This window comes from Microtus oregoni, unplaced genomic scaffold (assembly GCF_018167655.1).
Source record: "Microtus oregoni isolate MIOR12 unplaced genomic scaffold, Mior012 000015F_ref0000493, whole genome shotgun sequence".
NCBI lineage: Eukaryota > Metazoa > Chordata > Mammalia > Rodentia > Cricetidae > Microtus > Microtus oregoni.
In genome coordinates, this window is record NW_024543074.1 from 1,075,607 (window position 1) to 1,101,082 (window position 25,476).

Below are 25,476 nucleotides of genomic sequence, written 5' to 3' on the forward strand. Positions count from 1 at the left end.
GTTTGTTTTTTTTGGTTTTTCGAGACAGGGTTTCTCTGTGGTTTTGGAGCCTGTCCTGGAACTAGCTCTTGTAGACCAGGCTGGTCTCGAACTCACAGAGATCCGCCTGCGTCTGCCTCCCGAGTGCTGGGATTAAAGGCGTGCGCCACCACCGCCCGGCCATAGACAGAATTGTTAAGTATCTTTTCCTTGAGCGACAAACCTCTCCGCCAACGCAAATAATCCCAACGAGACCAAATCAGACCAAATTAAAAGACGCCCATGTTTACTGGCTGCTAGAGCTCCTGGGTGGCCTCCCGGGAAAACACGGAGAGGGGAACAGAGAACCGAAAGACCACGGAGACCACACGTCCATTCTCTAGGGGGCAGTTTAAATAGTCTGTGGGAGTGGTCTTGACCTTCCCTGGAGAGGGGTCACCATTTGGCGGGCTTTCTTGAAGGTGGAGTTTGGACTTGAGGTAACTCCCAGAGGAGGGAGCGTTGAAATGGAACTTTCCACCCATTATTTTGTGATGGAAGCCAGGGGGCTGGGATGAAGCCCTCCAACTAAACAATCCAGACTCTTTGTAGAAGGGGGTGCCAGGTGATGCTTCTGACCAAACAAGAGCCTCTCATGATGCTGTGCTGCTGTAGTCCCAGCACTCAGGAGGTGGAGGCAGGGGGATGACCAGTTTAGGGTCATCCTCAGCTGTATTGTGAGTCCCAGGCCTGTCTGGAATTTAAAGAATTTCATAGTGTTCTTCCTTGGAGAGTTTCCCCCCTTTAGGGCCTTTAGTCCTCTCTTCCACTTTTATTCTGTGTTCCCAGTACTTGGCCCTTGGAGTCTTGTGTTTTCATTTTCTGCCCTTTCTTTGCAGTGATGAAGACCTGTTCTGCTTCCTGCCCTGAGCTGAAAGTTCCTCAGGGTTTTCTGCCTGGGTTCTAATCCTGATTATTGACTAAATAACCAAATGAGCAAAGGATGGATGGATGGATGGATGGATGGATGGATGGACAGATGGACGGACGGATGGATGGAGAGACCCACCACTGCACATTTCCAAACAATGCTTACAACATCTGGGGTGACAATGAAGGCTGAACCTTTCATTGTCTACTAGTGGTGGCTCTCTTCCTCATCCTTCTCCGTTTTTCCTTTTCCTCTCCCTCTCTTCTCTCCTTCCCCTCAGCTTCCTTTTTCTCCTTCTGAGACAGGAATGAATATAGACCAGGCTCAACTTGAATTTTATATAGTGAAAGGTGACCCTGAGCTCTGGGCCCTCCCGCCTCTACCTCCCCAGTCCTAGAATTACCGGTGTGCACCACTGCTCTTGACTGTAACCAGAGCAACGCTGGCCTGCTGGTGGCGGGTGTGGGAACACACCGGGACAGGTGACCCTCTGCTCTGAGCCATTGCCACATCTGGATGGGGCAGCAGGCTTTCTGTGGACCTCAGGGTTTCTGCATCTTGGAAAGCTGAAGCAGACAAAACAGAATATCTCAAACTGCCGGAAGTGTGGCTTGAGGACCTGCCCCCGTCCTGCTTCCAGAAAGCTGGCCAGGCAGATGGATGTCATTGTCACTGGCTGAACCCCACATGTTGGTGTAATAACCCAAAGGTAAATGACTCCAGTATGGAAATTCAGGATCCTGTTTATAAAAATGAAAATGTACCGAAGTCACACACTCAGACGGGTACAAGGTGGCAGTTGAACCGGACAGTCTTTTCCATTCAGGGCAGATTTCTGAACGGCACCCCACACACCCCTCCACACTACCATTCCCCTGCCCTGCTGCACCGGTGTGGCTGTGCTTTCTCCCCTAGGACATCCAGCATCCCCTGGGTGCTTTCTGGTCCAGGGCTCAGCCCCACCTCTGCCCCGTCATCTAGTGGGCACCCTGTAGCATTCTGGCTTCCCTGGTCACGGATTGTACGTCTCAGTCCTTGGACTCGGCTTCCTTGACAAGTACCTGTCTCCATCTCTGCCTGGGTCCCATGTCACCTTCCTTCTGACCGTGTCTGAGCTCTGGCCTCCATCTTTGTAGGTAGGGAGTTCCTCAAATTCAGCTCTGTGCCTTTTTTGGGATGTCTGACTTTCTGAGGCCATTTGATGATTCTCCTTCTGAGGTTTTCCGTCCTGATCTGTGGTGAGCAGACAGGAAGGGGCTTCTTAGGGGCTGTGGACCATCTATAATCTGTTCATTCACAGTCATTTCCTAACCCATGTTAGGTAGGTGGCCTCTGACAGGGAACTGGCAAAGACAATGCCAGGCTGATGCTGTGCTCAGGGATCTTGAAGTCTAGGGGCAGGGGCAGGTAAGACAGGAATCTAGATATCGATGGACCAGTGTGACAGGTAAGATGACATCAGTGATTCAGCCTGAGGGGGGATCCAGTCAGCTGAACCCTGCAGGTGGAGCCAGAAGAGGGAAGGAAGGTTGACATTAGATTTGAGGCCTCATGCCTCAAAGGGGTGGCTGAACGAGGAGAGATGGCTCCTGGGAAGAGTGGACAGGGACGGAGCTGTCAAAAGCTCACTAGAATTTTCCATCTTCTATTTAGATGTTCCCAGGCCCTTCAGGCCACGTTCTGGGCCTCAGTGTCCATCCAGACACATGAATGACAGGAAACTGCCTTCTTCTCCCCGCTACCCATATCATCTCTTTCTCCATGACTAGGGGTCTTTTGTCAAAAAGGTCCATATGGGGAAAGTTGAGCATGGTGTCACAGGCCTATAATCTCACCACTCAGGATGCTGAGTTCAAGGACGGCCTGGTATAATGTGAGGCTCTGTCCCAAAAACCATAAGTCTGTGTGGGTGTGGGGATGTGGCCCAGTGGCAGAGTGCTTGCCTAGTAGGAATAGATCCTAGGTTCAGCCCACTGCACTAAAAAACAATATTAAATCTGTGTGCATGTATTTATTATATGCAAACATATTTGTCTATGAAGGTGGCTATTTGAGTTTTGTTGTTTAGTTTTGTTTTGTTTTGAGACAGGATTTCTCTGTGTAACAGCCCTAGCTATCCTGGAACTAGATCTGTAGACCAGGCTGACCTTGAACTCAGAGATCCGCCTGCCTCTGCCTACTGAGTGCTGGGTTTAAGGCAGGCACCACCACTGCCCAGCTGAAGGTGGCTATTTGTGTGTGTGTGTGTGTGTGTGTGTGTGTGTGTGTGTGTGTGATAAGTGGAAGTGCTGTGGGTTGATAGGAGTGAGAGGTTTATTCCCATGTGCAAGACCTCATTCCCAGAGTTTGGTTTTGTTGTTTTTGTTTGTTTTTGTTTTTAGAGACAAGGTCTCTCTGCATTGCCCTGGCTGCCCTGGAACTCACTGTGTAGAGCAGGCTGGCCTCAAACTCGCAGAGATCTGCCTGCCTCTGCTTCCCAAAGCCATGTACCACTATGCCTGGCTGCATTTTCTTGATTGTTGATTGATGTGGGTTGGGCCACCCCTGGGCAGGTGGTCCTGGGTTCTCTAAGAAAGCAGGTTGAGTAAGCCATGGGGAGCAAGCAAGTAAGCAGCTCTCCTCCATGGCTTCTTCATCAGCTCCTGCGTCCAGGCTTCTGCCTTGAGTTCCTTCCCTGCCTTCCCTCAGTGACAGGAGGATGGCACAAAGCTGTGAGAAGAAGCAGTTCCTGTCCTCCTCCATCCTCCCCAGGATGCTTTTGGTCATGGTGTTTCATCACAGCAGTGGAGACTCTCAGACACTAGAAAACAAACACAATCATCCAAGTTTTAGATGCTGGTATAATTGTTTACTTTCAAAGACAGTTACACAAATGTTCCCTTCTATCTCTTTTGGAAACACCGGTAAGGATGGTGAAAGCGGGTGCCAGAGCATTTACACCTCAGGGATCAGCCAGAACTCACGTACTCTCCCCCGCTGAACACTCCCCTGCACATACACCTCACACACAACTCCGGGACCTACTGGAGCTTCCCAAGGCCTGGGACCTGGGGCTGTTTGTGTGTTTTTGAGACAAGGTCTTGCTCTGTGGCCCTTGCTGGTACTCACTATGCAGGTCTAGGTTCCTCCCACTCATAGCAATCTTCCTGGCGTAGCTCCCTGGGTGCTGGGATTGCAGGCATGTACCAGGATACCTAGCTGAATCCTGTGTTTTAAGTCTGCTCCTCGGATTAAAAAAAAAAAAAGCTACCTGTCTTTGAACAGATGATATACATAGATGATAGCATGTAGAAGACACATATGTGATACAGCTAGATAGTGCACACAGCATCTCCTTGTTCTCACGTCTTCCTCTAACATGCAGTGAGCAGTGGCAGCTGCCCACCAACTCAAGAAAGGCGCTACGGCAAATGAGACCGTCCAGATTCGGGAGCTCTGACATGAGCTGGCTAGACTGGCCCCGGGGTGGCTGTCACATTGCTGGGCGCTCAGGATTTAGCAGGTGCCCACACCTACATACCGGATGAGTAATTGAAGGCATTCACGGTGGTGCTGGGCTCTTGCGCAATTTTCCCTTTCCACTGCAGAAGGTGTTTTCTATTTGAGGCTGTGGGTAGGCTTGGCTGGAAAAGTGGTTATAAAAAATTTATCTGTCCGTGGATTAACGTGTCTGCACCTCAGTTTCCCCACTTGTGAAATGAATGGTGGGACAGTACGTCTTGGCTCCCTTCCAGCTCAGCCTGAGGCGTCTGATGTTACCTCTGTCAGAGCCTACAGGGCAGTAATCCCTTGGAGGTCTGGATCCTTCCTCCCGCCACTGTTTGCCTGTGGATGAGCCTGGGATGGAGGGAAGGGAGGAAGAAGCAGGAGCCTGGATCTCATTATAAACCATCTGCCAAAAAAAAAAAAAACCAAAAAACCATCTGCCTCCAAAGCAGGAGTCCCCAAGGAAGGAAAGTGCCCCAGGCCTGGGGTGGTCATCTTCCCTGGCGGGAAAGGAAGGTCAAGGTCCCCCAGCAGCCCCAGAGAGCCAGTAGGATGTGTGAGCTTGGGGTAAGTGGGGTGGGGAGGGAGATCTGGGATCAGCGTTCTCTGAATTGCCCTGAGAGAGTGTTTGCCTGGACCCCAAGACTGCCTGCCTCTGAACATGGACGGCAGTGTTTCCTCTTGCCTTGCTTTCTGGTGGGGCCAGCAGGGTGTCAGCGCGGTGGGGATGGCAGAGGCTTGGAGGGCAAAGGCAGGAAGGACGTTCAGATTGCTAGTCAAGGGTCAGGACAGAGACTGCCAAAGTGGGAGGACACTGCTGGAGTTGGCAGAGGTTCTCTGACATGAAATATGCCATGGGGGAACGGGGAGTGGGGACGGAGGGCGGGGGATCAGAGGGGAGGGAGAGGAGAAGGGAACAAGTGGGGCACCCTTCCTCTCCATGTTCGTTTCTAAACATTGGTTAGAGCGGGGTCTGAAGGGTCTGAGGAGGCTGAACGGGCCTCAGAATCTCAGCTGAAAACAAAACAGATGAGTCAGGACTGAGAGGAAAGAGAAGCTCACAAGTTTTTGTCTTCTGTAAGCCTCAAAACAAGCCAGGGCTAGTGGGGGTGCACACCTTTAATCCCAGCTCTCTGGATACAGAGGCAGAGGGATCTTTGTGAGTTCAAGATCGGTCTGGTCAACAGATTGAGTTTCAGTCCACCAGCCAAAGCTACCTAGTGAGACTCTGTCTCAAGAAAAACCACAAAACAACTAAAACAAATAAAACCCCAATGCCTCAAAACATCCCCATTGGTAGTTTAACTCTACCAATTTCTTGGTGTGGCTCACTGAGCCTAAGTCTCTCATCCAAGGTCACCTGGGCTGGGCAAGGTGGCCAATCTCACTTCCCTATACAGCCCACCTCCTAGCAAAGGCTTCTCTTTCTCGATGGTCCTGAACCTTGCCTAAGCCTCTACCACGAGGGGAGAGCTGGGGCATGGACAGACTGGGCAGCCTGTCTGTCTGTGAACCTTTGTCAAGCATTCCCTGGGGTCAAGTTCACAGTTAGGACATCACTTGTCCAGTTAGAAGTTAGTAAGGTAGTGTGGGGGAAGCCCTGGGCCTGAGTGGAGCAGAGCCGCCTAGGTGCTCTGTCCTGAGGAAACAGTCCTCCAGCTGGGTCTGCAGGAGTCAGTCAGGTCTGCAGGAGTGCACTGGACACCAAGAGAGGCTAGACCAACCTGTGGGCTTATAAGCAGCGGCTGTGAACGCCACCCAAGCACGAGGAGGATGTCCTAGGTCCTGACTCCCTCCAGGTTCAGCCTGCCTTCCACAGTGGAAGGCTCTCCTCCCAAGGTCAGCCCCTCACACTCAGTCTCCCTGCAGCTTCAGCCCCATCATCCCAGGCTGCCGGGTTCACTTCCTCCTCACTGGCTGCATACTAACCTCAGTTGGGGTGCTGGGCACAGGCTTGGGGGACCTCTGACTATGACATGCTCCTGATATGAATGACAAACTCTACTTTTCTAGAGTCTCGGAGACGGACCATTTTCGAGTACCACCGCGTTGAACTGGACTCCAGCAGGATAACCAACATGTCGGCCGTGGAGTTCACCCCATTGCCAAGTGAGGAGGGAGGGGCGGGCAACCTGCTGTTTTGGAACATGCTTTAAACTAAAAAATGCCGGCTTCTGATCTCAGACTCTATCTCTGATCCCTGGGGACACAGTCACCTAACTTCTCTGGACCTAATTTTACCGTCCTGCAAAGCTGTAATCAGGGTTGGAGTCACGCAGGCCAAGTTGAGTACAGAAGTGGCAACCTTGACATAGACCAGCTCACCCAGGCCTGGGGTGAGGTTTATGTCTAATCAATGCTATCTATTGCTAGGGATACATACCTGAAGGCCCAGAGAGCCAAGCCTGCTTGGACAGGGCTCCAGATCTTTGGTTACTCACCCTCTTCCCCCTAGAGGAGATAGATGTCCCTGGAGACTACCTCACTGGGCAGCCTTGGTTGAGATGGAGCTTGCTATGTAGCCAAGGCTGGTTTCTCCTTTGTGGTGATCCTCCTGCCTCTGCCTCTCAAGAACTGAGACTACAGGCGTGTGCTACTGCCCCGGGTCCAGAATCCTATTTTTCTAGAGGATTTTGTTCCTTCTCTTGTCTCGCGAGTCTTCCTGCTGACAACTGAGGCTGTAGCTGTTCACCAGCCTTCTGTGACATTTCTTGTGTCTCCTACAACCTCCCCTGCCCCACCCCAAGCACTTTTCTCTTCCCTGGAAGTTCTGGGAACAGATAGCAGAGAAAGAAAAAGGAAGTTTTGTCATGAGTCCCGGGCCCCATCTCAGCCCGATCTCAGGCAGGTGTCTTCTCCCAGGGCAGTCAGAGGATGAGGACACAACCCAGGTCACAGTCATCCTCCACTGAGGCTAGAAGCCCAAAGGCCTGGGAAACAGGGGTTTCCCAAAGACCACTGTAAGAGTAGACATTGGGATCATGGTGATGTTGGTCTGTAATTCTCTTTGAGATGCTAAGGCAGGAGAGCATTGAGGTCAGGGATATCTTGGGCTGTATAGGGAGACTCTGTCTTTCTCAAGTCCTAGAAATCAGGAGCAAGAATTTCCAGGCTCAGCTGCCCCAGCAGTACAGAGCCAGCCTGGGAATGTGTCTCTTGAGACTGGAGGGAGGCTGGGAGCTGGGCAGACTGAACATTCTGACTCCAGACTCAGCCAGGCCCTGGTTCAAACCCAGACCTGCCATTCTTAACTGCAAGACGCCAAGTCTCAGTTCCCCTATGAAATGGGGTAAGGAAACTCCCACGGTTTCTATATATTCCTGACTCCCAGGACATATGAGTGTCCTGTATTGGCTATTGTTCTTGCTGATGTGACAAAATATCAGACAAAAGCAGCTTAAGAAAGGAAGGGAAGGGGCTGGAGAGATTGCTCAGTGGTTAAGAACACTGACTCCTCTTCCAGAGGACCCTGGTTCAGTTCCCGGCACCCACATCCCACATGGTGGCTCATAACTGTCTGCAACCCCAGTTACAGAAAACAAACATGCAGGCAAAATACCAATGCACCTAAAAATAAAAAAAAAATAAATTATTTAGAAAGAAAGGGAGGGTAGGGTACAGTCCTTCATAGTGGAGACTGGTGTGGTGAGTGCAGCTCACATAGGGTCAGCAGTCGGGGTTCCTGGGTCCCCAACCCGCTGGGCTTCAACTCACCAACTGTTCTACCCACATTCAAGGTGGATCTTTGTCCTTGGTTGTGCCTCTCTGGGTGGGGTCCTCTCAGATACCCTCAGAAGTGTTTCTTCTAGGGGATCCACAATCCAGTCAAGTAGATAATGAGGACCAGCCATCCCAGGGACCAATAACCAGGAGGGCTGGAGAGAACAAAGGAAGGGAAAGAGGAATGGCTTTCCAATGAGCACATCCAGGAAGCAGAGGCAGGAGGATTTCTGTGAGTTTAAGGGCAGGCTGGTCTGCATAGCAAACTCCAGGGCAGCCAGGACTACTTAGGGAGAGCCACTGTCTCAAAACATAACAACAAAAGCAAGAGAGACAATAATGACCTTCCATGCCCACCCAAGTCAGAGGCACTGCAGTCCAGGAAGGACGGGATTCAGGAGAAGCAGTGACGTCATACTGATAGCAGCAGTTTCCTCTCTTGCAGCCTGCCTCCAACATCGGAGCTGTGACACCTGCATGTCCTCAAACCTGACCTTCAACTGCAGCTGGTGCCACGTCTTACAGAGGTTTGTGTCCAGGTTACACACGGAGGTGAGGTGGGGCTGTGAGGGGTGGCCAGGGCCCACTGACAGTCTCAGGCCACACTGCCCACTGTCTGCTGGCATTAGGGTCTCTGTCCAGTGCTGCTCTGGATCTTTAGGACAAGAATGTCACAAGTAAGTTTCTCTCAAGGCTTGCACCTGCTCCAGGTGGCTGTGTGGCACAGTAAGGCCTGGGGTGGCCAAGCTTCAGGAAGATCATCTGGAGACTCCAGAGACTGTAGATCTCCCAGGAAAGCCAGCTCATTCTGGGCCAAGGCTTCAGAGCTGTGGTCACTCCAGAATCACTGGCTCTTGTGTCAAGATTTCCAGGGAGACCCCAGGTCTGAATTTTTGCTGTGGTTATTGTTTGTTTGTTTGTTTGTTTTTGTTTTTGAGACAAGGTTTTTCTTTGTAGCCCTGGCTGTCTTAAAACTCACTCTGTAGACCAGGCTGACCTCAAACTCACAGAGGTCCACTTGTCTCTGCCTCCCGAGTGCTGGGAAGGTGTGTACCATCACCGCCAGGCCCAGGCCTGCATTCTAGCCTCATTTATAAGCATGTGGCAGGCCATGATGTAAAGCTCGTCACTGCTGGGTGAGCTCCATGCCCCCGGCCCCCGCCACTGTCCTCTTGGGCTACCACAGATTTCCTGAAAACCAGGAGCATGGATGCTGCAGGTATCGGAAGCTCAGGACATTCTGGATGAGATGCAGTTCTTAAACCCAACGCATCTTCCAGTCCTTGTTCTGGAATCATCCCCTCACCGATTAGGCTTGTAATCAATCCAACCTCAGTTCTTCTAGCCAAGATAAATAGTGGCAGGAGATGGGGGAAAGGACTCCTTTGGGGACGCTGACTCTCCTAAGAGTGGGGGAAGCCCCACAAATTCCAAGAGCCTTTAAGGCCATCTTGAAAATTGCAAAATTATAGTCTCTAAGCCTCTAAGCAGCGGTTGTGCAGTGGTCAGCATTTCCTTTGCTCCTCTCCAGCATCCCAGGGCAGAAATAGAAGCTCTTGATCCTATAGACTGCCAGCCTGTCACAGGAGACACCAAGCCACCCATCAGAGAGCAGCTGGGATGGGATGCCAGGGACCTTGGCCCCCGAGGTGTGTCCTTCCCTTTCCCTTAATTCTTTACCCTATGAAATGGTCCAGAGTGTGTGACTCAGGGAGGCGTGGGTAGGGCACACACACTGTCACCGCAGCTCATGTGGTGTTAGATAGCACTTTACCAAATGCATCCAGAGCCCTTAGCAGCACGGAGCCCCAGGGGAAATGGGTGGCATAGACCCCCTAATTGTCTTCTGGGAGCAAAGCTTTACTTCCTGTGAACTGTGAGAACCACCTAGAAGACTTGGTAAAAAGAGCAACCGGGCTGGATGTGGTGGTATAGACTTCTCATCCCAGCACTTAGAAAACAGAAGCAAGCCGGGCGGTGGTGGCGTACACCTTTAATCCCAGCACTCGGGAGGCAGAGGCAGGCAGATCTCTGAATTTGAGGCCAGCCTGGTCTATGGAGCTAGTTCCAGGATAGCTAGGGATGTTATACAGTGAAACCCAGTCTCAAAAAAAAAAAAAAGAAAAGAAAAGAAAGGGAGGGAGGAAGAGAAAGAGAGAGAGAGGAAAGAAAAGAAAAGAAAAAGAAAAAAAGAAGAACACAGAGGCAGGTGGATATCTATATTTAAAGCTACCCTGATCTACATAGTGAGTTCCAGGATATCCAAGGCTACATATTAAGGCCCTGCTTCAAAACAAAACCAAACCAAAACTTAAAAAGCCAGCCCAGGGCTGGAGAGATGACTCATCTGTTAAGAGCACTGGCTGCTCTTCCAGAGGGACCCAGGGTTCAAGTCTCAGCATTCAATAGCTTACAACTGTCTGCAATTCCAATTCCAGGGATCTGGTGCCCTCTTCCAACTTCTGCAGGCTCTGCACACATGTGGTACACAGACAGACACACAGGCAAAAAAATCCATATATGTAAAATAAAAATAAAATACATCTTTAAAAAAAAGCTATCTGGGCATGGTGGCACTTGCTTATAATCCCAGAACTTGAGAGGATGGGGCAGGACCAGCAGGAGTTCAAGGTTACCTTCAGTTGTATAGTGATCCCCAGGGAACAAGATCCCAGGAGCCTGATTTTTTAATTCATCTCATGCATTTTCAAAGCTGAGCAGCATTTTCTGAGCCTTGGGGTGATACTTGAGATGACCTCACATGATCCCTGGGATCTGGGGGCTGCTGCCAGGCATGACTCAGTATCCAGCTCGTGCTGAGCCCTAGGAAAATGGGTCAGACGAAGCAAACCCTCCCTTCACCACCCCCATTGAGTGGCCACACCCAAACCTAGCGACGAGATGGTGGAATAGGAGCTGGAGCCCCCGAATGTAAAGATGCTGGCCAGGTTGGGAAATGTAGGGGCTTCGGTGGTGGGCTCTATCTCTGTGACAAAACAGGAATGCCTCAGTAGAGGGTACAAGGGAGCTGAAACCACCCATCCCAGCCAGACACCCACGGCACTGGACTCCCTCCAGCAAAAACTTCCAGCAGCCAGCTCTCTGGAGCCTCAGCTCCAAATGAGAGCTGATCCCATTTCCCTGAAAAGCCAGAGGGCAGGGCCAGTGCACTGGGGACACCAGTGGGCTTCTTCTCCCCTCTCCCCCACTCACTCTACCTTCTTTAGCCACTCAGGGCCTCCCTGCTCCCATGCTCTGTAAAGAACACCTTCATGGACCACGGCAGGTAGTTTCCTTTTATCCTACCCTGATCCCCACTTGTCCCCTTGACTCACAGTGGAGTCTGTGGTGGCCTTAGCCCTGGAATTGCCCAGGAGATGATGGTCGTAATTCTCATCTTACCATGTCATTGGGAGGGTTCCTTGAGATGAGCCTGGTACAGTGGCAGACTGCACCAGATATTCAAGACACACTCAGTAAATGGCCCGTTCTCACATTCTTCTCCGAGGCAGTGTTGGCTAGCCTGAGACTTAACATGTGCCGTTAAACCTAAATGGGAGACTCAGGGTTGGGGTAGTTTTTGATTTTTGTTGTTTTTGTTTTGTTTTGTTTTGTTTTGTTTGTGAATATGGGTGTTTTTCCTGAACGTATGTCTGTGTACCATGTTCATTCCTGGAGCCCTTGGAGGCCAGAAGAGGGCATGGGATCCCCTGGAACTGGAGGCACAGACTGGGGATGGAACCTGGGTCCTCTTGTCTGGAACTTGCTATGTAGACCAGGATGGCCTTGAGCTGCTTCCTTGGCATACACTACCACAACCAGCATGAAGATTCAGTCTTTTGTATTTTGGTTTTGGTTTTGTTTTGTTTTCTGAGACTAGGTTTCTCTGTGTAGCCCTGACTGTCCTGCAACTCACTCTGTAGACCAGACTGGCCTTGAACTCAGAGGTCTTCCTGCATCTGCCTCCAGAGAGCTGGGGTTAAAGGTGTTCACCACTGCCACCACCTGGCTCAACTTAGTCTTAAAAGAATCTGCAGCATCATCAAAGAAGCCTGAGTTCCAGCCTGCAGACTGCTCTTTGTCCTCCATCCCCTAAAAAGGGAGAGGATGGTGGCTGGGCCAGCTTAGCCTCTGGAGGCCTCACTGGATGGCCCTCTGGAAACATCACCTTGATCTCACTTTGGTGTGGGCACATGGCAGCTGCTCGGACTGGATTAACTCGCTGAGAATTCTTTCTCTGCGCTCGTGGTTTAGGATGTTATTCTTCCATGGCGATATGCTTGGGTCATGTTAGGCTTAGTGGCTTCTTCTGGCAGCAATAACGAAGAATGGAAATTCAAACAGGATGCTGCGAAGAACGAGCTCGGGTTCATGCGTGTGCCCCACCCTCTCCCTAGGAAAATCCTTGGTGTCTCCTGTCCTCTCCAGAGACCCATGTCAGTCTCTGACACCGTTCTTATTGCTGTCTTGTGATTACACAGAGGGAGTTGGCTACATTACATAATCTGATGCCTCAGTAGTGATGGAGAGACCTGACTGAACAAGGTTTTCTCCAATGGAAAGCACAGGCATGGACACCCCAGATTCTCAGTACAGAATTGAAAGGACCCTGAGAGCATCCAGGGTCCTGCACACACAGACATTGCTGGGCAGAGAAAGCCTTGATCTGGGAAGCTGGGGCAGAAGGAAGAAGTAGAGGACATGCAAATCTCATAATGAAAATCTCATATAAAAATCTCATAATGAAAATCTAAGTAGAGGACATGCAAATCTCATAATCATCTCCTGCCCAGGGCACCTGTGCAGTGGCCTTCTGGAGCCTAGCCAGCCAGCCTGGAGCTGAACCCCTCCCCTTACTACCCTTGCAGGACTGTTAATGAGTAGAGGGGTAAGCGAGAGGGGAGGGATTCCCTTCCGAACCCCTCACATCTCCGTATTTGCTTCCTCTATAGATGCTCCAGCGGCTTTGACCGCTACCGCCAGGAGTGGTTGGCCTACGGCTGTGCCCAGGAGGTGAGACCCATGAGTGATCTGCTCTAGTCCCTGCTGGGAGAAGGGATGCTGCCAGAGGACTCTGCCCCAGATAACGCTCCTCAAGCTGGCTTTGGTTTGTGACGGCCTCATCCTCCCCTTCACCCCAGATAGGCTTTCTGTTCTTCTCTGAGCCACTTTGGAGGGTTTTCCAGGGCTCGTTGAGCCCTCCAGTCTAGTCGAGCTAGTGATGTGTCCGTGAGCAGGTCTTACTGCAGAGGAAGGGGTGTTATGACTCATCTTGGCCACAACCGACTCTTCTGGGGGCCACTGTCACTCTATCCCTTCTGATTTTGAGGGAGGCGGTCATTCTGAGAGTGAGGGGGCTTGTTCCAGGAACCTCCTACTTGGATTCCTATCCAGGTTCCAGGTTCCTTCTAGACCAGTGGTTCTCAACCTTCCTCATGCTGCGACCCTTTAATACAGTTCCTCGTGCTGTGGAGACCCCAGCCATCAAATTATTTCATTGAGCTGTCATTTTCCTACTATTAATGAACTGTAAATATTTTTGGAGATAGAGGTTTGTTAAGGGGATGCGACCCACGGGTTGAGATCCACTGCTCTAGACTCTAGAAAAACTTCACGTGGGCACGAACAGGTGATGTTATCCGGGTACCACCCCTCTCCCGTGCCCTCTCAGATAGGCCTCCCTTTGTGATCTGGGCTAGCCTCGAACTCACGTGGCTTCCTGCTCTAAGCCAGGCACACTTCACTGCTCTTATTAAACATGACCCAAAAACCTGGGGACCAAGAACCTCACTGATAAGAGGGGAAACTGAGGTACAGAGAAGTTTAAAGAATTGGCCTGATCTTCACCACAACAAAGTACCAGGCTCAATGTTTAAACACGAGGCCTCAGGCTTCCCTGCCATGTTCTCATCTTTCTCTGACTTAGGAAAAAATAATTGGGGCAGCAAAATGGGTTAGTGAGGAAAGGTGCCTGCTGCCAAGGCTCAGAACCTGAGTTCAGTTCCTGGAACCCACATGATAGATGACAAGAGCAGACTCCTGCGGTTTGTTCTTTGACTTTCGTGTGCTTCCTGTGGCGGTCACATACTCTAAATAGATAACATACACTAAATTGATAAATGGGGTGGAGAAGCCAGCCACATCTGATATTGGCTGTTAGTGACTATTAAGATATTATCATTTGTTTATTTATTTTGTTTTGGTTTGTTTTGAGACAAAGTCTATGTAGTCCTGGATGTGCTGGAACTCACTATTTAGACCAGGATGTCCCCAAACTCACAGAGATCCCCTTGCCTCTGCCTCTGAGTGTTGGCACCCAGCCAGGGACTGTTAAGATTTTATCTGTTTATTTAAGATTGACCTCTTGCCAAGTGGTGGTGGCACACACCTTTAATACCAGCACTTGGGAGGCAAAGGAAGGTGTCTCCGTGAGTTTGAGGCCAGCCTGATCTACAGAGTGAGTTCCAGAACAGCCAGGACTGTGACACAGAGAAAAAGATTGGCATCTCAGCCCTCCTCAGAGAATGGTTTGAAGCGCTGGCAGATAAATTACCCTGTGAGATAAGTCGCATTAAAGTGGAAGATTCAATATTAGTTATTTTCTGAGACAGGGTCTCCCTCTGATGACCAGACTGGCCTTGAACTCCTGGACTCAGTCCCTCCCACCCCCACTCCCGCTCCCAGCCCACCCCCTGCTCCACCTCCCAAGTAGCTGAGTGTAAGTGTCAGGTTTGGATGCATTCAGGACTGGCTGTGTCCGGAAGCAGCACTGGGTCTCTTGCAGGCAGAGGGCAGGACATGCGAGGACTTCGAGGATGAAGGCCACTACTCAGCCTCCCCCGACAGCTCCTTCGGCCCCTTCGATGGGGACCGCACCACCTCTTCCTCCCTCCTCATCGACAGCCTCACCACAGAAGGTAAGACACAAGTCCTGGGGCACAGAGACACCCCGGAAGAGCCTGCCCGCTCCTGACAGGGACTGTGTCACAGGACAGGGTCTGCCCTGGTCTTTCGCTGACGGCGCACTGAGGCTCAGACAGCATAGCTGTCTTGCTGGTGAGAAGTGGGAGCCAATAGAGGAGAAGCTGTGACCGCTGGGAAGACTGACCGTGGGGAGATAGAGATCCCCTCAGAGAGGGGAAATGGATATTAGAGCACCCCATCTTAATAGTAACCTTGCAGAACCCGCGAGGCTACTTATACTACAGAACAACATCTCTGTCCATGTAGTCAGTGGTGAGGGACGATTGTCTGATTTTATTTTTCTATAACCTTCATTTTTTTTCCCTTCTTCTGGTATTGAGATCAAGCCCAGGGCCTTGCACGATGCCAAGCAAACACTCCGTCACTACAGTACATGCCTAGCCCTCCTCTTTTACTTATTTTACTGAGACAGGGTATATTAGTTACTTTTCTATTGCTGTGACCAAACGCTGTGACCAAGGCAACTTATACAAGAAAGAGTTTAACTGGGATTATGGTTCCAATCACTGGACAATCCTGGCCATCCATCAGGCGGCCAACTACATCTTGATCGTGTGCCTAAGAACAACTGTGGTATATGTGCTTTATCAGCTTAATAGCTGCTGCATCCTCCTTCCTCTGACTGGAGAGCCACGTCATACTTCACGAGCCTGGCAAGATGGCTTCCTTCCACTGTCAATGGCTCTGTAGGACAGACTGGAACACTCGTGTCCACCAGGATAGGTGTGGGCTGGGCTGTAGTGAAAGGTCTCCAAGAGATGCCGAGATGATGGCTGGGGGTATGGAGTTTATTGGAAGAGCTATTGATGCCATGGACAGACAGACAACAGCATGATGGGAGCTCTGAAGAGAGGAGTCAGGGCTCACATAGCCGAACCTGAAGTCTCTCCTGACACCTTCCCTGAGGGTGGGAGTGGTTCCACTGCACAAGCCTGCAGTCAGGGAAGGGGCGGGGCAGGATGTGTGGCCAGCAATACCTCCTTCGATGTGAACTCTCTTCTCCAGGTGAGAAACCCTGGCACTCAGGTCCTCTGGAAGGACAGCAAGCACTCTTTACTGCTGAGCCGTCTCTCCGGGCCCCAGCATATGTTTTTCTTATGGTTTTCTTCCGTTATCTACATTTTGATGCCTCAGAACCCCAGGAGAGCAGACAGAGTAGATGTGGAAGCACTTGGGGATCCCAGTGCTGCAGACAAGCGGGTGTCAAGGACAGTGAGGCACAGAGTACACACAAACTGTCCCCTGAGAAGCGGCAGTATCTGGACTAATGAGAGGCCAGCAGGGCATTCGGCTTGGGTGAGGGTTAAAGGAGGCTCCTAAACGCCCAAAAGTAATATTTGAGATAAATAGTTCAATGCGGTGTTTATAAAGATCAAAATTAATCTAAAAATTCGACAATGTACCAAATACCAAAGTTTTCGGCAGAGGATGGGACTCCCAGGTCAGCTCTGCAGGGTTTTCTGTGGTGATGCAGTGGAGGGGGCAGTTGGGGGAGGCTTGGGGATGATAGACAAGGAGGCAGAAGCGACAATGGCTCAGCAGCTCAGCCTGGGAAGGACCAGGGCTCTGAAGGGCCTTGAGCATCTCTCCAGCTACTTTCAGCAGCTTCCTCTGCAGTGTGTAGCTGTGACATTTAAGAGACCACTAGGGCCTCAAATGCCAGTGCACAAACACGGTACCCACTAAGAGTCTCCAGCAGCCTGAACTGTGGAGGTCCAGCAGGAAGATGGATGAAAAGCTATAAATTGTGGTGCCGTTAAGACGGTTTCAAGTTGAAGTGGTTAGAGCCACAGCCTGCAGTGCTATGGGGCTCTCAGACACGGAACTCCTGGCTCCCTTTGCCTCGTGTGGCAAAACCCCAGGAAGAAGGTTGACCGCGGAACAGACTGAGAAAGCCGCTGGTGTACACCTTGAGCAATAGAGAGGGAGCTGAAATTACTGCAGTCCCAGGAGTCTGCCAGCAAACCGGGGGACCACTGTAAACCTTCCACAGCATCCGGCTGCCCCTTAGAAGGCCAGGCAAGATTTCCATACAGCATCCCAGCCAGCTGCCTGGCCCCTTTCTTCTCTCCGCCCACCTGTATACACAGCTGGCAAATTCTTTGACTGGGGGCTGTCCTGTCTTCCCTGCTTCCCAGTTTACGACTCACTTCCTCCTTCTGGGAAACTGTTGATTCCCATGATCTGGGTGAGGCCTGCAGAGATAGCTTCATCATGTGAAGTTTATTTATTTATAGTTTTGGGAGTTTTTTGTTTGTTTATTTGTGTGTGTGTGTGTGTGTGTGTGTGTGTGTGTGTGTGCGCGCGCGTGTGCGCGCGCGCACGTGTTAGAGCCTAAATCCAGAACTTCCCACATGTCTCATGCTTGGCATGTGCTCAGTGACTGAGCTACAGCCTGGTATTGTGTGTGTTTAACTGCCCCTCTGCTTCCTACCCCATGTGGGTGGGGACCATGTCCATCCATTATCTGTGGTCTCCCTAATGCTATCCGCAGCTGCCCAGCCCATAGTAAACACTCATTTTTGTTGAATGAACAACACAGATAGGAAAAGCTGGGTTGTCCCAATCATCCCTTACACTGTTATATAGTTTTGGGCAGGACATCTCCCCTGTCTAAACGGAAAGTTTGGAAAGGACAGCTCCTTAATGTTCCATCTAAACCTGGGGTGACAAAGTCTGAATGATCCACTAATCTTGCTCCTTCTCTCCTCTTTGAAGATGACACCAAGCTGAATCCCTACGCAGGAGGAGACGGTGAGTACAGAATTGCCTGTCCCTCTTCACCAGACGAATGGATGGGGGTCCACCCTGAGGAGTCACAGCGGTGGGGGAGGGAGAAGAGCAAACCACGAGGGTCTCAGGCCTCGGGCTGAACAGGAGGTTGGCAGGTCTGCCACCATAGACCCCTGGTCAATGGAACACGTCTACTCTAGACCCCTCTTGTCTCAGCCAGGAGCCTCCTGTGTCTGTTGCCCTGGAAAGAATTTGAGGAAGTGGCTGACCTGGTGCCACTTGGCAGGGGACAGGGGGCTTGTGACAGGGGGACCTGCTCCCCTGTGGGCCTCAGCTATATGGGGCAAGCAATTTCCTCAACATTCAGGTTCCCTCCCAGGCAAAGAGCATGCAAGTGTTTGTTGTCCATGCCCATCTGTAGAGGTCCCAGAGGGGGGCTACCACCAGCCTCAGAGAGAATGTTCTCTGGTCGTGGAAAGCCCCCCTCTTGCTGTGGCCCAACAAGGATGGATGTGGGAATGCCTTTCTAGCTCCAGGCTGGGGGTGTCCTTGGGAGTCCAGCGGGAGAGCCTCCTTTTTCACAGCGCAGTCTGGCATACCTCCCAGTGGAGATGACACGATTCTTCCCCTCCTTAAGTTTGAGAAGCTTGGTGTGTGTGAGGGGGAAGGAACCGGGCCAGACTCTTCCAGCTTGTGCTACGTGCTCATCCACCACAACCCAGATCAGAGTATCACAGCAGGCCAGAGGCCGATGGCGAACCACCAAGTCAGCAGAGGCTAGCCTGGGTGTGTGCCCTCAACGTTTCCACTTCACAGCATCACTAGAGTGGCCCGGATAGTCTCTGTCCTGGGTTTCTTCTGTGTACACAGTGCCCGGCAGAGACAAATGGGGTGAGCAAGAATCCTGATGCAGTCAATGTCCTGTCGAAGGCCTCACGCTCCAGTTCCCCTTCCCACCCGAGAGCCACGTGAGGAGGATTGGGCGTTTCCATTGCTGACATTCACCTCTGTCTTTTTAGCTCATTCCTCCACACTAGGTAGGGGAGCCAGAAATACCCACCTCAGGTAATGTTAGGGAACCCGTCTTCCCAGCATCCGACACTGTCTGTGTGTCCTTAGGCAAATGGCATGACATCTCTGTGTTTCTGTTACTTTAGACATAAAAGAAAGGGTGAATTTGGATGACCCTTTGGATATATTTCAAATGCCTGAGATATTCTCTAACAGCAGTTTGTAGGTTCCTGTGGAGGGTTTGGTTCATCCCACTGACTTCAGGCAAAATGGGACCCTCATTTCACAGTGGACCCCGTGGTTCTTAAGAGCTAGATAGTAATCCTACCATCCCACAGGCAACAGCCAGAAACAAGATAACTATGGTTGCTTGCTATCAAAGCGATTAATACTAGTTCAGGATTTCCGAGATGCTGGGCGAGGTTCTCAGGGCTTCGCATGAGTTCTGTCATTTTATGCATGGCACAGTAACCCCCAGCTAGACAGCTATTGTCCTTGTCCTACAAAGGTGATGATAACAGGCTCACAGAGGCTAATGTACCCAAAGTCACATAGCTAAAATGTGATAGATTATAGGTTTGAAGCCAGTCTAGATTCCCTATCTCTCTTTAATCATTATTATTGTTGTTGTTACTATTATTATTATGATTATTTAGATAGGGTTCTTACTGTATAATCCTGACTGTCCTGGAACTCATTCTGTAGACCTTGAACTCACAGAGATCCATCTGCCTCTGCCTCCCAAGTGCCAGAATTAAAGGCATGCGCCACCAAACTCAGGCTGAGTTCAGACTCACCACGTAGGTGAGGATGCGATCTTGAATTCTTCACCCTCTTGTCTTCTCCTAACTTCTGAGATTACGGGCCTTTGAGACCACACTCAGAGCTAGGATCCCAGTTTTTTAAAATTACATTTATTTCGTGTGCGAAGTCTGTGAACACATGCTACCCTCCCTCTGGAGATCAGGGAACAGTTCGCAGGAGTCAGCTCTCTCCTTTCCATCATGTGGTTCCCAGGGATCAAACTCAAGTTACAAGGCTCAGCAGCAAGCACCTTTACCCACCGAGCCATCTTGTTAGCTCCCAATCTCTCCTAACTATCACGTGCCCTTTGCGAGTTTCTCAGAAGTGCTTACTGATGTGGCCTCTCTATAACTTAAGAGAAGCTTCTAAATGATTCCAAAAAAAACGCATCAAAGGTGCCAGGACGTTCATGTTGTTATGTACATCCCACCAACTCTCACCGTACCTCTCTGTGGGTTTGAAAGTGTGGGTGTTTGGGGTGTTCATCTCGGGGACCCTGTCAGAACCCAAGGCTCTGAGGCCCAGCTTCTCTTTGTCATCTCCACAGGACTTCAAGACAACTTGTCCCCGAAGACCAAGGGCCCTCCTGTGCACCTGGGCACCATTGTGGGCATCGTGCTGGCTGTGCTCCTGGTAGCAGCCATCATCCTGGCTGGGATTTACATCAGCGGCCACCCTAACTCCAATGCTGCGCTCTTCTTCATCGAGGTTAGTGTGGAATTTGCCCGCGTCTGCTACGGGCGAGCTTCCATGTCTGGATTTCCCTCACCATTCGGAACCCATTCTGTCCTGTTCCATCCCATGCCATCCCTCGCCTCCCTGAGGAACTTTCCTCCACTCCATCCCATCATCCTGGGACCTGGCATCAGTGCTCTCCCTCCCTCGGGCATGGTCTCCCTCCTTTCCCACTTGTGAGGTTAGGAAAGCCCCTAGAGGAGGCTGGTCAGAAATGTCATAGGTGCCCTATTAGTGGCTGGGGGCTGTCCCCTAATGACCTACGGCTTCTCGTACCCAAATTTGAGATTTTGAACGTATTCAGAGTCATGAAGGAGCTAACATATTTCCCTGCTTCTGTGGGCTTCATAGGTGATAGCCAACAAGCCAAAATGCTCATGAGGGCTGTACTCTCAGGCAGCTCTAGCTGGGGACGCTGCAGGTTTGATGGTCCAGAACCCAGCGGGGACAGAAGTAGATCATAGGAAGTAAGCCTCAACAAGCCAGAGCTCAGTAATGTCTGGCTCCCATCCGACTGGTGAAGACATTCCCAGAGACCCATGCACACCCCCGACAATGATGTCTGAGGATGTGAAGATGACCTGGCCCTGTCCTCTAGGGGGTCACAAGCAGATGGTGCCCCTCAGTGAACCCAACAGCACTTATGTCGTATATCAGAGTGAATGTCCCCAGAACCCTGATTAAGAAGGACCATTTGAGACGGTTCCAGAGGGGTTCATCTGATACACCAGGGTCTACCTGGGTCACAAGCCCACTGACCTCATTCCCCAGAGGCCTGAGAGGTTCCCTCAGCCTTTTAAAATGAAACAGCATCTTTCCAGTTCTGAATTTATAGCCTACCTGGGTATCACCAAGAACCAGTGGTTCCTAGGCCACAAGGACTTGGAAGGGTGGGGTCAAGGTAGGGCATATGCATTTTGGTTTCCCATGGACTCTGATGCAGGACCTGTGCTATCTAGCAGGCCCTCTTGGCATTTTCAGAGTCTCCTAGATAATTTGGACATCTGCAGCCTGCTTCATCCCTTCCTACAGTCTCGTGTCTCCAGTCTGCTGTTGAAGCTTCTAGCTCAGTTTTGCAAACCACACAATGATGGATAAAATGTGTTCCTTCCAAACCTGCTTCTCAAAATGCCGGGCAAGGTGTTGCACACTTATAATCCCAACACTTGGGAGGTATAAGCAGGAGGATTGCTGCAAATTCAAGGTCAGCCTGGTCTACATAGAGAGTTCTGGACCAGCCAGGACTATATTGGGTTTCTAGTGGCTGCGGGTTTACTTGAGAGGAATCTTGCTGAGTAGTGGCCCCAACTACTAGGTGTCTCTCCACAGTGAGTCCCTATTCCTGAGCCCCCATTCCTGAGCCCCCATTCCTTCAAAACCCTTATAAGAGGAAACTTTGCCAGGCAGTGGTGGTGCACACCTTTCATTCCAGCACTCAGGAGACAGAGGCAGGGCTGGAGAGATGGCTCAGAGGTTAAGAGCACTGACTGAGTTCAATTCCCAGCAACCACATGGTGGCTCACAACCATCTGTACTGAGATCTGGCGCCCTCCTCTGGCGTGCGGGCAGAATGTTGTATACATAATAAATAAATAAATCTTAAAAGAGAGAGAGAGAGAGAGAGAGGAGACAGAGGCAGGTGGATCTCTGTGAGTTCAAGGCTAGCCTGGTCTACAAGAGCTAGTTCCAGGACAGGTACCAATAACTACAGAGAAACTCTGTCTCGAAAATTTAAAAAAAAAAAAAAAAAAAAAAAGGAAAGAAAGTAAAGTAAAGTAAAAGAGGAAACCTTGCCCTCAGGGGAGGGGAGTCCGATGAAGAGGTGGTATTCGCTGACTTTGCTTCCATGTCTCTACAGCGGAGACCTTACCACTGGCCAGCCATGAAGTTCCGCAACCACCCCAGCCACTCCACCTACACAGAGGTGGAGCCCTCGGGCCATGAGAAGGAGGGCTTCATGGAGGCCGAGCAGTGCTGAGCACATCAGGCCAGAGACCTGGGGATGGCGTGAAAGCAAGTCACAGCAAAGAGAAGGGATTTTTCCCGGCCTCCTCTGAGCTGGCCATGGGCCAGGAAGACGATGACTTATGGTGCCCAAACTATAGTTTGGTCCTCACACCCCAGAAAAAAGGGGTACAGCAACGCAAAGGAACACTAACCTCAGAGTTCCCTGTTCCGGTGGAAGAAGCCTCCTTTCTGGGGTCTCTCGATGATCTGCGCTGCAGCTTTTAGCAGTGCCCCTCCTCACTGGAGACAGCCTGGCCACTGAAGCCCTTCTGGGGCTACTGTATTCTAGGGTCAGCAGACTCAAGGGGTGGTCTTCCTAGCTATGGAGTCAGTGCCCTTGACTCCAAACCCTGTGGCTCTGGAAGCCTGAAGAAGGGGTGCCCTCCGTCAGAGAGCTCTTATCCCTTGAGACAAACCAAATGAGGGGCGAGAAAAAAAAAACCTTGGGGAACTCTTGTTTTCTGACCTTGGTCCTTTGCTTCATCCTTTCTGCAGAGACCCAGGGCCGACAGCAGAACATGCAGCCTGCAGCCCAGGCTGCACCCCGCCCTGTTCCTCAGCCTTCACCTTGCAAGCCGGTCTTGCATGGCTGCCAGTAATGAGTGGGGTGCTTACTCCCCCATGTGCCTGGTGCCCGCTTTATTTGCTGGTCTGGCCTGTTGTCAATGCCAGTAGTTTCCTTCAAAGGGAGAAGCAACTCACCTGGCTCGTATTTCTCCTTGACTGACCTGGGTTGGGAGGGTTTGTAGCCATTAAAAAACAAACAGGGGGCTAGAGGTTTCTTTGAGACACCCCTGCCTCAGCAGGGAGCTCCAGTTGGAGCCTGTGGAAGCACAGTTGCCATGAAGGTGAGGAATAGAAAAACCTGGCGTGGGAGGGAGGGACCTTGACCTGGAAATCAGCCTCCAGCTCTCCAGCTCTGCAAAGAGCTTTGGGGGCTTGGAGTTCATGCCTCCCTACTTAGCCTGGTTTTAAGGTACTTCTGTCCCTCTGATGGGCACATCTGCTTCCAAAGGACGATGAAAATCCAGTGCTCACCCTCCCTCCAAATAACTACCATCAGCCAATAAATATGTCACAGCCTCCTCCACTCTGTCACAGTTCCTGTGCATGTAAGGAAGCACCCGAAAAGAAGTCTGAGCTCCAGGTGGGTCAGTGGGAGGAGGGAAGGTTGTCTGCAGATACCTGGATACATCCGGTCCAGAAAAGTCCAGCCACTCCACAATTGACCCATGAGAGGACACCGGTGACAAACAGAACCAGAAATATGTTGGTGCCTGTTCTCCTTCATAAACCAAAGGAGAGAAGGCTGTGGGGACAGGGGCTGTGGGGACAGGGGCTGTGGGAGGGGCTTGAGAAAGGGACCGTGAAGCAGGGTGGAGTGCCTTGCATCCATGAGGAGACAGCCAAACGTGTGACCTGGGCACCCAGCCCTGCACTGTCTTTGCCAGTGACCAACCAGCAAAACACCAAGGGCCACTGGGTCTGAGATGGTGCTGTACTTTGCTTTCTATTGCTGCGATTAAACACCATCACCAAATGTAACTTGGAAAGGCTCACAGACCCTTATGAAAGGTAATCAGGGCAGAAGCCTGGAGTCAGGAACTGGTATAGAAATCATGGGGAGTGCTACTTAATGGCTTAATCCCTGTGGCTTGCTCTCTGCCCCATCTCCACAGGGTTTCTCTGTGCAATAGTCCTGCCTGTCCTGGAGCTCGCTCTGTAGACCCGTCTGGCCTCAGACTCACAGAGATTCGCCTGCCTCTGCCTCCCAAGTGCTGGGATTAAGGGCATGTGCCACCGCCCAGCCAGCCTATTTTATTATGCCACCCAGAACCACCAGTCCAGAGAGGGCACCATGCATAGTGAGCTGGGCCCTCCCACATCAACCGTTAATCAGGAAAATGCCCTGTAGACCTGCCTACAAGAGGTGATAGAGGCATTTTCTCAGCTGAGGTTTCTTTTCCCAATAACTATAGCTTGTGTCAAGTTGAAAAAAAACCCAACCAGAATGGTCGACTAATGGAAAAACTCATGATGTAAACTTAGTGTGTGTGTGGGGGGAGGACACAGCACACTCTGCCCCCACCCAAATTCTGTCACACTTCTTCAACTTTGAACCTGGGTAACCATTCTGGGTTCCTGAAACAGGGAAACAGGAGGGAGGTAGGGACACCTTGCTTCTCTCCACTACAGGTGGGGAAACAAAGTCATGATGTGTTAGCCTGGGCGGAGCCAGCCTGGCTGGCCCCAAGGTGTTACTTTTGAAGGGACTTAGAGACATTTGAAAACAGGCAGACCTGTGTGTTTACACCAAAAAGAGCTGAAGAGGGCTGGAGAGATGGCTCAGTGGTTAAGAGCATTGCCTGCTCTTTCAAAGGTCCTGAGTTCAATTCCCGGCAACCATATGGTGGCTCACAACCATCTGTAATGAGGTCTGGTGCCCTCTTCTGGCCTGCAGACATACACACAGACAGAATATTGTATACATAATAAATAAAGAAATATTTAAAAAAAAAAAAGAGCTGAAGAGCCTTGCGTTCCTCAAAACAGCCGAACACCCCACCAGAGCTATGGTCCTCGAGGGCGTGAGCCTCTTCCTTGTTCAGAGAAGCATTTCTGCTGCTGGGGAATGTGACCCCAGAGTTAGAGCAAGTTGGTGGGCTGGATAGGGAGCGTGAGTATACAAATGGAGACAGGTCTTAGGCCTCCCCTCCACGTCTGGAGGCTAGGCTGTGCCTCCTGTATGGTGCACTAGGCTTCCCACCCCATGACACATCAGGTGGCTGCCAGTGCCTTCTCCACACGGTGGCTCTGAGTACCCTAGGGAAAGCGGGTAGGGGCTCTACAAAAGTCCATCACACAGTAGGAAGCTTCAATCTGTGAAACTGGACCGGGGAGATTTCCCTGCTGTTCAAAAAGCCCAGCAGGTCCTAGGATGTCTGTATTTTGTATCCTTTAACCAGCCAAAGAGCCAGCAAGATGGCTCAGTGGGTAAAGGCATTTGCTGTCAAACCTGAAGACCTGAGTTGGATCCCTAGGACCTGCGGAGTGGAAAGAGAGAACTGACTCCCACAAGTTGTCCTCTGACCTCTATACACGCACCA

The 25,476-nt window shown here is 51.0% G+C and overlaps 1 protein-coding gene across 1 annotated transcript in view; it reads left to right on the plus strand.

Moving 5' to 3' along the window:
* The window catches only part of LOC121456565 (plexin domain-containing protein 1), a 55,890-nt gene extending 32,256 nt beyond the window's left edge, over positions 1-23,634 (plus strand). Inside the window, exons 8-14 of the mRNA XM_041664841.1 lie at positions 6,389-6,484; positions 8,541-8,622; positions 13,048-13,108; positions 14,880-15,012; positions 17,798-17,833; positions 20,175-20,335; positions 22,221-23,634. Coding sequence (XP_041520775.1) covers positions 6,389-6,484; positions 8,541-8,622; positions 13,048-13,108; positions 14,880-15,012; positions 17,798-17,833; positions 20,175-20,335; positions 22,221-22,340 — 689 coding nt within the window. The 3' untranslated portion in view covers positions 22,341-23,634. The remainder of the gene's footprint in view (positions 1-6,388; positions 6,485-8,540; positions 8,623-13,047; positions 13,109-14,879; positions 15,013-17,797; positions 17,834-20,174; positions 20,336-22,220) is intronic.
* The last annotated feature ends 1,842 nt before the right edge of the window (positions 23,635-25,476 follow it).